This window comes from Alligator sinensis, unplaced genomic scaffold, assembly GCF_000455745.1.
Source record: "Alligator sinensis unplaced genomic scaffold, ASM45574v1 scaffold1097_1, whole genome shotgun sequence".
Taxonomy (NCBI): domain Eukaryota; kingdom Metazoa; phylum Chordata; order Crocodylia; family Alligatoridae; genus Alligator; species Alligator sinensis.
Window position 1 is genome coordinate 745,948 of NW_005841950.1, and position 12,890 is coordinate 758,837.

At 43.8% G+C, this 12,890-nt stretch overlaps 1 protein-coding gene across 2 annotated transcripts; it reads right to left on the minus strand.

Moving 5' to 3' along the window:
* Positions 1-2,173: 2,173 nt before the first annotated feature.
* Positions 2,174-12,660, minus strand: SEC11A (SEC11 homolog A, signal peptidase complex subunit). 2 transcript variants are annotated; one of them, XM_025199897.1, is made up of 5 exons: positions 11,735-12,660; positions 10,693-10,842; positions 7,161-7,280; positions 2,813-2,870; positions 2,175-2,661 (listed from the first exon to the last, which is right to left on the minus strand). In XM_025199897.1, exons 2-5 carry the CDS (start codon positions 10,833-10,835, stop codon positions 2,611-2,613), a joined length of 372 nt encoding a protein of 123 aa, XP_025055682.1. In that variant the 5' UTR covers positions 10,836-10,842; positions 11,735-12,660; the 3' UTR covers positions 2,175-2,610. The 2 variants fall into 2 exon arrangements, with proteins under 2 accessions (XP_025055681.1, XP_025055682.1); XM_025199896.1 differs by lacking the exon at positions 11,735-12,660 and having other exon boundaries at positions 2,174-2,661; positions 10,693-10,880.
* Between the last annotated feature and the right edge of the window lie 230 nt (positions 12,661-12,890).

Consider the following 12,890-nt stretch of genomic DNA (forward strand, 5'->3'; position numbering starts at 1 on the left):
AGGAGGAAGAGGCCCAAAAAACACCAAGAAGATTTGCTCAGGTCTGGTTCTCAGGTCTTTACCCTGTCACCATTTGAAATCAGCCACCTCCTTGTTGTCAGGGCAATCAGCTTTCTAGTTTGTCCCACCCAACGTCATGTTTTCCTTGCTTTAGCTCAGTCACTTAGCCAAAACCACATATGGCAACTCCATTCCCATGAGTACCAACAGCAGTAGTAGAGGGCAAAGCAGAGAATGAGGGTGTAGTTCTCTTCAAAGAAAAAAAAAAGCAAGCACCTAAGACTTGGGGTTAGGAACCAGAGTGTATGCAGAAGGTCACCTGCCCCAATTTGAAGATCAGTAACATATACAGCTCTTGGCCTCTGAGCACCTCCTCTGTTCTCTGCTCTCAAAAATAAGCTTGTCTTCAGCCTGCCCAGAAAACAAACACATTCAAGAGGATTTACTGGATCTATGTACTTGAGATGCATCCAAGACTGCTTACAGAGCGCTGAAGTCCTAGCATGGGGAGGGCAATCAGGGTTCTATGGGGCTCAAAAAAGGCTTGGGGCTTTCAGTATGTTTCTACTGAGCTATACAAAAGCTTGCCAGAGGGCTGGCTAAGTTCCCAACCTCTGGAAAAATCAGCCAACCACACTTTGCTAGTGGGGAGGGTCTGATCCCACCGGGCTCCAGGTAACAGCTTGCCCACATTTTGCATTAACAGGAGATGCTGTGCTACACCTGCCTGGAAACAGTGCATGAAAAAGGCTTGATTTAGTGGGAGGTATGTACAAAGGAAGACGGTTACATTAATCCACTACTGTTTGCTCTTTCCCTTTGCCGTAGGAGGCTTGCGTGCACAGATGCCATCGGTCTGCATCTAAATGAGACTTGTCTAACTGCTGACGGCTGAAACCTTTGTGAAAAATGAGAAATGAGGGCCTTGGACAACATAGGTCCCTAATGAGGAACCAGTAAAGTCTGACTTGCTGCAGTCTCTCAAAGATCATCAAAGGGAAAGCTGCTAAGATAATGTGAGAGATTTGATTTTCTGAGAGGACAGGGAGAAAATGCTATTGACAGATGCATAGATCTATCCTAGCAGGATGGCTCAAGATTGGGGAACAAGCTATGCGCAGGCTGGTTGGAAGCAGCAAGTGGACACACAACACTGAGGCAGCAATGTTGCCCAGCTCATGCTAACTGCCAGCCTAGAGGCAGGCATGGACTCAGCCTGGCAGAAGCAGACTAGTGAAGCAGCAGAACTTCCTCATGTGTTGATCCACCAGTATAGAGGCAAAAGACACATATGGGTCAACCAGAGTAGAAAGCACGAACACAAGGTAGTGCATAACTTACTACATAACCAACACACCACGGCAGGTAAGCGCCTCACACCATACCTGTGTGAGGAGGATTAATACTCAGATGGGGAACCTCATGGGGGAAAAAAGCTGACAGGAAGTGACAGGTGCTGGGGCTTTGTCACTGCCCAAGTCAGTCCTGCACCCTGAGCCCCAGCATGATGTGAAGGGGGCATTGTGCAGCTTCAAATACCATTTTTATGGATGAGCTGTAGAGCAAGGCTCTAGCATTCCCAACTACTCAAATCACAAAGCATGCTGGCCACCAGGAAGAAAATTTGCCCTTGAGATGTGGGCAAAGCTTCCACCCTTCCCTGAATTCCCTCCTACAGCCCTGAATGGCTACTTTCTGTCCATCCCAATCTCTTGGTCACAGAGCACTATGGACACTGTTCAGCAGCCACTGCCTTTCTCTACAGGGTTGGCTCCATTTCAGAAGAGAGGAAGTAGCTGCTAGCTATGTCGTCTGTCTGAAGTGCTTTGGGGCTCCCAAAGCACACATTATTTCAATAGAATGCAAGAAAATAAAACATTAGGCAAAGCTGTGAACAGTTTATATCTCCCCCCCACTCCAGCCCCCTGAAAAAGGAACGAGAGATACAGCTGCTATCTTACTGCAACACATAAAGAAAGGAGAATTTAATTCAGAAGACTTCCTTACATACTGGTATTTAAAGAACAAGTGCTAGGGCTTTCCAATGAGGTGTTCCAATTTAAAGAACAAATGAGGCTTTCCAATGAGGCCTCAGAAACTGCTTTTTTTTTCCCCCCCTAAAGAACGTGTCTGGGGGAGTCCTAAATGATACACAGCCTTTTATTCCAGTTCTGAGGGACGGGAGAGACAGAGGACTCCTACTTCAACAGGTTACCAGCTATATACCAGATTACAGAACAGAAGAGGTTGCACTCACCAGAGTAACAGCCTTGACTTTTGAGAGCAAGTTTGTGTAGGCACTTCAGAAACGAAGCTCAGCTTCAAAATACAAGCACTGACCACTTTGGCTTAGATTTTTAATATAAAAACAATGTACAAAAAGGCTAAAATGTGACAAACCACTGGAAATACTGTGATTAACATTCTTCCTTACACAGAAAACCCCCCCCTAAAACAACCCCCCCACCCCCCGAAATGATAAGAAGCATTGAAATGTACGTTTTCTCCCCACCCCAAACATCCACGCACACACACCAAATCGTTATATACTCAAAATGCTTGGTTACAAAAAGGCATGGCATCTTCGCTAGGAACTTCAGTGCAACAGGGCTATTCTCGATGGACCAGCACAAATAAACCCAGTAAAAAGAGAACTGCATACTGCAAAAGAAACAAGCAGAAGAGAGTCAGAATGTGCATTCAGATTCTGCAGGAACAGTAACAAATGTACACAGAACAGACACTAAATACAGGTGAGCTCAAACCAACAAGACCATTTTTAGCAAGGAGAGTAATGAAAGGGCAGACGTACCTTAAATTTGGGGTAGTCGTTCATTAAGATTGTCACAATTCCAATGTAGGGCACAAATCTAAGGAAGAAAAGAATTTGCTCACTGAAGACAATTTTTAGGCTAAGTTTTGCCCCTGGACATACATAACAAGCATCTAGGAGTCCTCCATCAACCCCCTTATTGTGTCCGAGTGGCCAGCCCCAGCTGCTTTGGCAGATGGAGCAAGAAACCCTGCAGCAGGCAGTGATAACTAGATAAGATGTTCTAAAGGAGATTTACTTCTACTCCTCATTGGGCAGACTGGGCAAAGCTCTGAAATATGCTGCTTTCTAGGGCTACACAAAATTTTGGCAGCCGTTTCATTTCGGAGGTATTTCAGCCTGTTTTGGCACCCGAAACACTGAATCCAAAATGAAACAGAAGGCTCTGAAACATCTCCGAAACAAAACCATCCAAAACATTTTAAAGTTTCAGAGCTGGGCTTGCAGAGAAACAGAAAGTAAGGAGAGGGAGGGGGAAGGACTGCTCTGATACTGACATCTGTAGCTGGCCAGCGTCTGTGATCTGTCCCTGAGGTCCCTTCCAATCCAGTGCTCTGGGGGAGGGATGGCAGCCTGCTGTCATCCTGCATGCAGATCCGGGGGCCTGCACCCCCCAGAAGGAGTCTGGCACAGCCCTGCAGTCTCCCCAGGGGGTGCAGGCCCCCAGATCTGCGCACGGGATGACAGCAGGCAGCTGCTGCTGCAGGCAAGTGATACAAGTTTTGCTTTGAACACAGTTTGAGGTGCAGTGTCACAGAAACCCCTGCACCTATCTCCTTGAAACTTGGCAGGCTTCATGCCCTCAGAAGGGGCTACCGTCCCTGCAATTTTCATCTACATCAGGCAAGAAATAACAAAGTTATAGGCATTTTAGTGATTCCCTATTGTAGCCTACGGCCAAATAACCAAAACAGCGTTGAAACTCCGAAACAGATTCAGACAAATCGAAACGGAACAGCGATCCAAAACACCAAAACAAATCACTGTCTCTCTGAAACAGCCAAATCCAAAACAGAATCGAAACATAGCTGTTTCGCACAGCCCTACCTTCTCCCATCTCATTCCCAAAGGACTCCTCTGGAGTCCTTTACACCTAGCACCAGGACAAATCTTTTTTAATCCTATGAGCTTTCCACCTCACTGACATCTCGGGGCAGTAAATGTCACAGGTTAATTAGGTACTGTGTTTTACTAGGCATTTCAGTGCCAGGTTTGCTGTCTTTCAATTCATTCAACATATCTCCATGCTCCTGTATCCAGAAAGCATGAAGATACAATAAATGAGGTGCAACTTTGCAACTTCCCCTAATGGTCTCATCATGACCCATACTCGCTCCTCTGGGATAACTCTTCCCAATCTCAATTCACAATATGGGCTTTTCCAGGTTTCCAACCTTTATGTCTGCATTGTAAGCATCTGAGATCTACTGCATAGATGGGCCAGTAATCCAGGACAAACAAACCACTGATCATAAAGTGAAAACACCTTAACGCATTTAATTCTTAACTCCATCCCATATGTACCGTAACAGGTTTGATTTTCTGAATGTTGCTATATATGAAGCCTGGACCTTCATGAAGCTGCCCACTTGTAATGTACATAAATCCTTACTTTAAAACAGCGACTCTCAACCTTTTTAGGTTCAAGGCACCCGTCCTTAGACTCGAGGCACCCCTTGGAAAATACTAGCTCCTAGTTTTCGCTTGTTTTTTCAACTATGGAAAAATAATAAAGCAGTTTTTCTGTTGCAAAAAACTCAGAAAGACCACACCAGGTCAGAATGTTTTTAACACTATGGATACCTAATTGAAATCTCTGGGTTTATGTTGTGAACCATGTTTGCCCACTTAACAGTGCTAACATTGTGTGGCATCCCACTGCATCCTTGAAAGGATCTGCAGGCACACCAGGGTGTTGAAGAGAATCACTGCTTTAGGTGGTGTTGTAGAACCAAATTGAAAACTAGTCCCCATCAAGCACAGTACTTTGCCACTATTCCTATTTTGTCCATCCATTCAGATTAGTCAAAACTCATGTCAGCAGGACAGATGCAACCAAATAATGTCATCTATAAGCTGTCACTTCATTGCTTATCACGTACATAACTATGTACATGTGTTCCTGGATAATACAGTTCCTAGAAGAAACAGTTCAAAACAAAACATTGGTGTGGTGCCCATCAAATTAGTTCTACCTGAAACAAACAAGTTTGTGATGGCAAGTGACAGTTAGCACTCTTCTTGCAACAAAGAATGAGTTCCAGCTATAAAGGAAAGCACTGCTATGAAATCTCAGGATATCTGGATTCCACTTAGATTTTAAAGCAGAAGCAGAGGCAACCTTTGCTTGTTTGGGTATGCCTGCAAAATTGACTTTTCAACCTCACTTCCCAACTGAGTTCACTCTACAATGTACAGGCCTGAAGATTACCATGTGTACTAGTAAAGCAATTCAGTGGAAAACATCCAAATTGACTAGATGCTTTATAAAACAAAAGGCATGCTTAGGTCATCTCCAGGTTGCAGGTGCAGGGAAATCAGAGGCCAGAATATAAGAGGGTCCTTGAATAGCTTGAAAATTAGAAATTGTCCTTTCAATATTAGTACAAATAAGGCAGGTTCTAAGAATGCTAGCTTCCAGTCTGCCAGGCAGCAAACAGTACATTCAGGGCAAATTTAGCACTTATGTTTCTGATGAAGACACTATAAACACTAGGAAATGGGAAGTATTACTCCATCATATAGACCTGACAAGCTGAAGCACCAAAGTCACATGAACAGATTTGAGTTGCAGAGCTAGCAATTTTCAGATCAGGTCATTGTGCCCAAGTCCCCAGTACTAAAACATTTAATCTGATCTTCAACAATGTCTGTATAGCCAGTCAAAAGACAATCTGTCTTTTGGATGATTTTCAGTCAAGTGCTACTACTTTACTGGTCACCTCCCTGAGATTTTTTCCTTACAAGCTTGTGCATCTACTTGATTCCATAGGGTGAACTAAAAAGTGCTTTCTGTGGTCATTACTGAGAGCGCTGAGTTCGCTATTCCCTAGTTTTGCCATGATCTTTGTGGGACTCAATACCTTCAATTAAGGTACAGAGCACAATAAAAATTTCTGAATCTTGGAAGGAAGGACATCTTGGGTGGTTAAACATGGGAACAAGTTGTGCAGAGAGGCTGCAGAATCTCCATCTTCGGAGAGTAAGTGCAGGTTAGACAAAGTACTTGCCTGGCTTGCTTTAGATGCAGACAATCCTACTTTGAGCAAGGGGTTAAGTTAAACTACTGGTTCTCAATCTTTTCAGTCAGGGCAACCCTCCACAACTTCTGAATGTGGCAGTATCCCCAGTTCAGAACCACTGTTGTACTCAGCTTACCTCAGTGGTTCTCAACGAGGTACTAGTCAACAGTAAAACTGCCCCACACACCTGGGCCCACAGCCAGACCAGGAAAGGCTGTGGCACATGCATGCCCTCCTCCTGCATTAGGATTCTCTGATAACCCTAAAGCAGGAAGGAGAGCTGGCGTGTGCTGCAGCTCTACCCAGTCTGACCCTACACAGTGTCTCCCAAAACCATCAGCACACAGGATAGGTGGAACTGTCCCACATGCCTCTGTTTCCAGGAGAAGCGTGGTGGGTGGCAAACTGGGAAGAGCTGCATCCTGCACCAATTCTCATAACTGCTTTAAGATTATTGGACAATCCTAATGCAGGAGGAGCACATGTGCATGCTGCAGCCCTGTACAAGAGGCACCATCCACATCACAAAATCCCTGAGGGGGTCTTGTGGCACCCTGATTGAGAACCACTGAACTAGATAACCTCCTGAGGTCCCTTCCAATCCTACTTTTCTTTAATTAAATGTTCATTAAGCAGTAGAGTTAAAAAGGTGCTGTTCTAAGCATCCCAATGAAAAATCCCTTTGCTTCTCAACTTCTGCACTTCCAATGACTTTGCACTTGTGCCATAATTTCACTATTTCTCAAGTCACTGGAGCCTTTCCAGGCAGGCAAGACCTGAGTTTCTAATGTAAAAAACCTTGTCCACCCTTCATTATGCTTTGCAAAGCAGTGGAAGAGTACAAACCCATGGCAGACCAACTTTAAGCAGACTCTGTATGATCTTGTGGAAAGCTCATTCCCCTATACCAGGGAGACCTTGAAATGCAAGCTCTCTTCAGTCAAGCCAAGCTAAGAAGTGACCTGCCTTTGTTATAAAGATTCCCACAGAACCTCCTGAAATACTATTTCTATTAAAGTCCCCATACAATCATAGACTGGAACTGAAACAGTCCACATTTGCCTCTGTTAGATGACTTCACTCACCCTCTTGCTCTCCCAACAACATCTTTTTTCTCCAACCAATGTTGCCCTTGTTTGTACAGTCCTCTGTCATCAACAGCATTGTTGTCTCCTTTTGTCAAAAACTTGATGTCTCCACTTTGCCTGGCAAGGAAAGAAGGACATGAATCACAAAACTCGTACTACAAGATGTTCTAACCAAGCAAAGACTAACATTGGAATGGTTAAAGCAGACATGAGCAGTCACACTGACTGGAAAGTCCAGTCAATGGAGATGACCCGCTCTCCTCCCATAATGAAGACCAGAACAAGCTCCTGGCCCCAGCCAAATCCAACATGTGGATGTATTTTTGGCAGCAACTGGTAGAACATATTACTCATAGCAGGAGCACTTCTTATTCCCTTTGCTTCTACCCTTTCTGTCTCAATTGTCACATGCATCTTTCACACTTCTAGTGATGCATATTTCCAAGTAGTAGCCCACAGACAATACCACCAACTGGGGTTCAGCCTGCTCCTGTCACCCATGGAATGAAAGTAGCTCTTGTGCTTTGGTTCAATATTTCACAAGTTTCTCAGACTGTAGGGTTTACCCACAGGAGCAATGAGTTTAATCAACTACCTTCAGAAAAAGCACAAGGAGGACCTTCAGAGCCTGCATCATCTCCACCACACTTGAACCCAAGACCATTCAATTTATAGGCATGAAGAAGAACCCAAGATGAGAGCAGTACCAGCAACGCTGGAGCTGGCAATGAGCTTCTTGAGGGTTTAGTTATTTTTAAGTGTCCTAAGTACGTGCGCCATTGGAATAGATGAGAATATAGAAAACCTACCTCAGCAAACTTGCAGCTGGAACTCAGTAACAGGGGAAGACATCAAAAGCAGCGTACAATGTAGTTCTACTCTGAAAAGTGATTATGTGAGAGTAGCATCTCAACAAACCTGAACCTTTTAATAGGTACTAATCCAGGCAACTGATTAAGAGGGTCAAAAGCTGAGTCATCCCATGGCACGCAGGCAGGGAAATAGATTCTGTTCTGGCTCCGCATCACTGGAATTGCTAACTAAATTCCAGTTGAAGACTTTATTCCTGGTGATGAAGAATGAACCTATGTGGGCTCTCCAAGCCCAGATGACTCTGAAGGACAGGCAGGTAGAAAGTATTTTCACTGAAAAAAAATTGTTCTAGAGTCAGAGAGGTCACTAGGGAACCCACAGAAGCGATTACACTGTTCTTTTCCAAATAGAACTGCACATTCTGACTCCAGTAGACTACAATTTGATACTGAACCAGAAAGGAAATTGGAAGGGAAGACACTAGACAACTTCACTGTTGGATAGGGAATAGCTGGGAGTTTTGGTACCTCGGGAGGAATGGCAAGCAATAAATATCGGAGAAACTCTTTAAGATTCTAGGATAAAATACTAGCAATTTGCTAGTGACAAAGGAAGAAACAAAGTCTTCACTGGTTCAGCAGGTCTGCTCTGGTTCAAAGGGATCATGTTTTTCAGGGTTAACTACCGCCAAAGGATTAAATGTTAACTTTAAATGAAACCCATACTTCTGGAGAAAGGCTGGGATTCCATAAAACCCAGGGTCTGAGTTAGAACCAATTCACCCTCAAACAACACAAGGCTCCCCTTAGTCTTTAAAAATGTTTAGTCTTGGGATAAAGCCAAGCATAGCAAGTTTGAGAAGACTGAGAGTGAAAAAACGAAGGGTTAGTATAGAATCCATCCCTCAGCCTAGGCTTTTAAGTTGATACCTGCACCAGCTGAGAGGATAATCTTACAGGATTTTCCTTTTCTAGTAACTTAACAGGAAGTGCAAAAATCCAGCTCAGACATCAGGACACAGTAACAAAAAGATAAAATATTAAAACAGCATTTTACACAGGGGAGTTTTGCAGATGAGCCAAGTCTTAAAACGTCATACATGATATATAAGAATCCTCAAAACTCCCATCTACCCCAATCTTGTTTTTAAATTCAGAGGGTTAGAGTGAAACTTTACTCTGAAAAGCTACTAAATTCTGGGCTAGAATTAATTTCTTGTAGTGTAAGGTTGCTGTATTAAATTAATAAGAGCAACAGAGATGCCTTTTATTAACTTAGTACATATGGACATGAGAGCTAAAAGCTAGACACACAGAATATCTGGTCCGACTCCAGCTGACTTTCTGCCCCTGGGGCAGGGGGCTGGACCCAATGATCTCACGAGGTCCCTTCCAGCCCTAATGTCTATGAAATCTAGTTGCCTGAAACCAACATTGAACAAGATAGAGGTCATACTGGCAAGGAAGGAAGCACTGCACATAACTCATCATACCTGCAAAAATCACTCTCCACTGAAGGAATCAACTCTCCAGCTATTAAGATAATTCATGGCTTTGGGCACAGGGGGTGATTCTAAACTATGCAACTTCTAAGTACACACAATGCTATGGGTACTAGAAGTATTGTGGGGATAGCTTATGGTGAAAATGTTTCCATATTCTAGCAAGCTAACTGGGCCACAGTAATCCTGAACATGAGATTTCTATACTCTCTTATGGAGGAATGAACCTATCAGTCCTGGTAAAGCTCCAGTTAATTGAGAATTCAGTAGTCACCTACTCAGCAACTCAGGCACCTACTCAGTTAGTAGGAGCTCAACATCCCTGTGCATCATTCTGTTGTGGCTCATGGAACAAAGACTCAGTAATTTAGTTCTCACTCAATTCCCTTTATAGCACTGGCCCAAGTTCCCCAAAGAACAGCCTTGCCCCCAGGCACAGCTCCAGTCATTTTTTACTGGAACAATGGAAGAAGGAGCCCCATGAGTAGTTTTCTTGGCAACTGTTCCTCAGTGCTGGCTCTCTGTCTACAAACTAAGCAGAATCACCAAGAGCCTCACTCCCTTCAAAACAAAATGCAAAACTTGCTTTTGGCTAAAGGTTTTAAGTACAAGTTATACATAAAGTTAATCAGGCATTTGTAAGGCAGATTTTACCCTGTCTCAGAAAATGGGGGGAAAATGGTAATATAAAGGAAAAAATAAAACTTTAAATTAACACACTAAACACACAAAGTGCCTTTCACCCTTAAGGACCTTTTCACTCAATATATATAGGAGTAATTTCCCTTGCCACTCTTATACAAATCACACCTGGGGAAGAACAAAGCAGCAGTGTAAAAGCACAGCTATATTACTCTGCAGTTTGGGACAGAAAATTAACACTGCACGAATGTTGTGGGAGGTATTATGGGTAGCACAACTCTGCATGGTTTGTCAGGACACCTGAGATGACTCCCCAGCCGGTGGTAACGATCTGTCAGTGATTTTTATTTCAAGTTGTCTGGACCTGGTGGAAAGTGATCTGGGCAAAGGTCCCTTCCAGCTCCCTGACACCCTGCCAGAACACTTGGTAAGCACCTTTACCGTGGCTTCCTGCAGTACTGGATTTCCCCTGGGGGTTTCCCTTCTGAGACCATACCATCTTGTGGGATAAGCAAAGCCCAAGGCAATATGGTGCAGATATCTGTAATACAGCCACCTGGGTTTTAGACATACTTTTCATGAATTTTCAATACTCGATGAACTATTGGAATTTCCCTTCCTTCTATCCTAAAGACGACAATTTCTCCCACCCTGATGGGATCTTCAATTCGGTTGGTTAAAAACAAGAGATCTCCTCTGTGAAATGCTGGTTCCATGCTGCCACTGAAAAACACAACAAACAACATTTGGATGTTTATCAATCAGCATTTGAAAGTTTCATTCTTCCAAGTAAACCCCAGGATACCCTTAGCAAAAGAGGCCTTGAGGCAAGCACAGGGAATTGGTATCTCATCTATGTTATATATCGTTATTTTATTCCTACACTGTCATTGGTTCAGCTGGGCAGCAGGGCCAATTGGCAGCTGCAGTGTTAACACCAAACCAATCAAGGATCTCTTGTCTCAGCAATGAAGATGATGGTGGCCAACAGCAATGTCACTGGACCGGATCACCCACTACTGTTAGAGCTGCAGCAGTGATAGTACAACAGTGGGAAGCTTTACGATGGTCAGTAAAGACCCAGCCATTGTGAACACAACTTATGCTCACAACAGAAGTTGCTTTCAAGTTCCATCTGTCTGCTCCAGATGGGCTCAGCTAAAGGTCTGTTATTGTGATTCACCACTTCACCTCTAACGATTTCATTCCAGGCACTGCTATTCAAATTATTTTCCCTCTGCCTTGTAAATGGCAGAGTGTTACAGAATCCTTGACCTTTTTAATTTCAAATAAATAATACAATCCAAAAGGAAACAATGAACCATAAGCACTGTGCACACTCCTATTATGCCTGGAGAGACAGGGCTGAGCTGCTATTCAGAAGGTACCCTTTTGGCCTCTCATCTTATTCACAGTGAAAGATGTAAAGCACCTCTCACTAGCACTCCAGTATCTCAGCAGTTAGAGAGAAGTTTTCCCAGTTTGCTTTTAAAGCAACTATGTGATGCTGAATAATACTATGGGAAGGCAAACTCCAAAGCCAGTATAAGCAGAGAACAGGATCTGTGAAGACAGTCTCCACATATTCTATGTAGACCTTGTACATGATAGTTACCATTATTCAAGGAATGTCAGCAAGATGAAGCTTATTCAGTTGCAAATGAAACATCAACACCCTTATCACCTCCAGTGAGCTGAACTCACACAGGCTTGAATGATGTGTTACAGAAGTTACTGTAGAGTCAGCCACAATTCTGAACCAAATCTGTGGCAGAGAGGGATGCATGATTTCAAGGACAATATTACAGCTCAGAGGGCCATAAAACAGTTGTGGAACAATGGTCATCTCCCTGTGAAGCTTCTTATTAGGAAGCAGCATAACACAATTATATCAAGAACTCAAATGTTTCCCCAAGCCTGTTCCTGTTCATTGCTCTACAGAATAATCACAGGTTTCCCATTAATTAGACATTGCTTTCCTGTCACTACATGCTTTCAACTTTATTTCCATCATCAGCTCTTTACAACCTTAAAATATATTCACAGCCAAAGCCCAAGTAAAACAGGTAATGGTAACAGAAATAATGTATATAGATTTTCTGTCAGATGGTGGAAAATAGCAACTTGACTAGTCACGGATGATCCTGCCTAGAACATGGGCCTGGAATAGATGATCTCATGAGCTCCCTTCTAGCCCTACATTCCTATGATCCTGTGAACCTCAGTGGAAGCTGTCTTTGTTAAACTAAATGCACTACTACAGTGGAAACCCAAAGTGGCAAAAACTAATGGGCTTATGACATTAGCCTCAACTCCTCTTCTCCACCCTCCCCTGTGTTTCTTTCACAGGTATCTTCATGGTTACTTCTATACTGTGCCTTTGCTATGAGATGCCTGCACCAAACACATCCATGAAGCCACTGCACAAACTCAGACAAGCACTTGGATGAAATGGTTTAGTGACAGATGATCCTGCTCCGAATAAGAACTAGATGACCAGGGCGTTCCTGGACAACGACCCACACATCACGACGAGGGACATGCTCAGTTGGGATGGGCTTCACCTGTCCCCCAAAGGTAAGCATGTGTTTTCTTCTAGGTTGGCGGATCTCCTCCGGTGGGCTTTAAACTAGGCTCGCCGGGGGGAAGGGAAGATGGGGGGGGGGAAGCTGTGGACCACCAAACCATGCGGCACCCACAAGGACAGCCCAGCCTGAAGAAAGAGAACATTGGGAACCTGCAAGACGTGGGGCGGCCAGCACTACAGCACA

Bases quoted from the DNA above. Each gene is read 5' to 3' on its own strand.
- SEC11A (XM_025199896.1), bottom strand. From the start codon at position 10,865: ATGTTGTTTGTTGTGTTTTTCAGTGGCAGCATGGAACCAGCATTTCAC. The intron at 7,281-10,692 runs GTATGTCTAAAA...TTTCCTTGCCAG, and splicing joins GTATTGAAAATTCATGAAAA to GCAAAGTGGAGACATCAAGT. The intron at 2,871-7,160 runs GTGAGTGAAGTC...TTTCTTCCTTAG, and splicing joins GTTGTTGGGAGAGCAAGAGG to ATTTGTGCCCTACATTGGAA.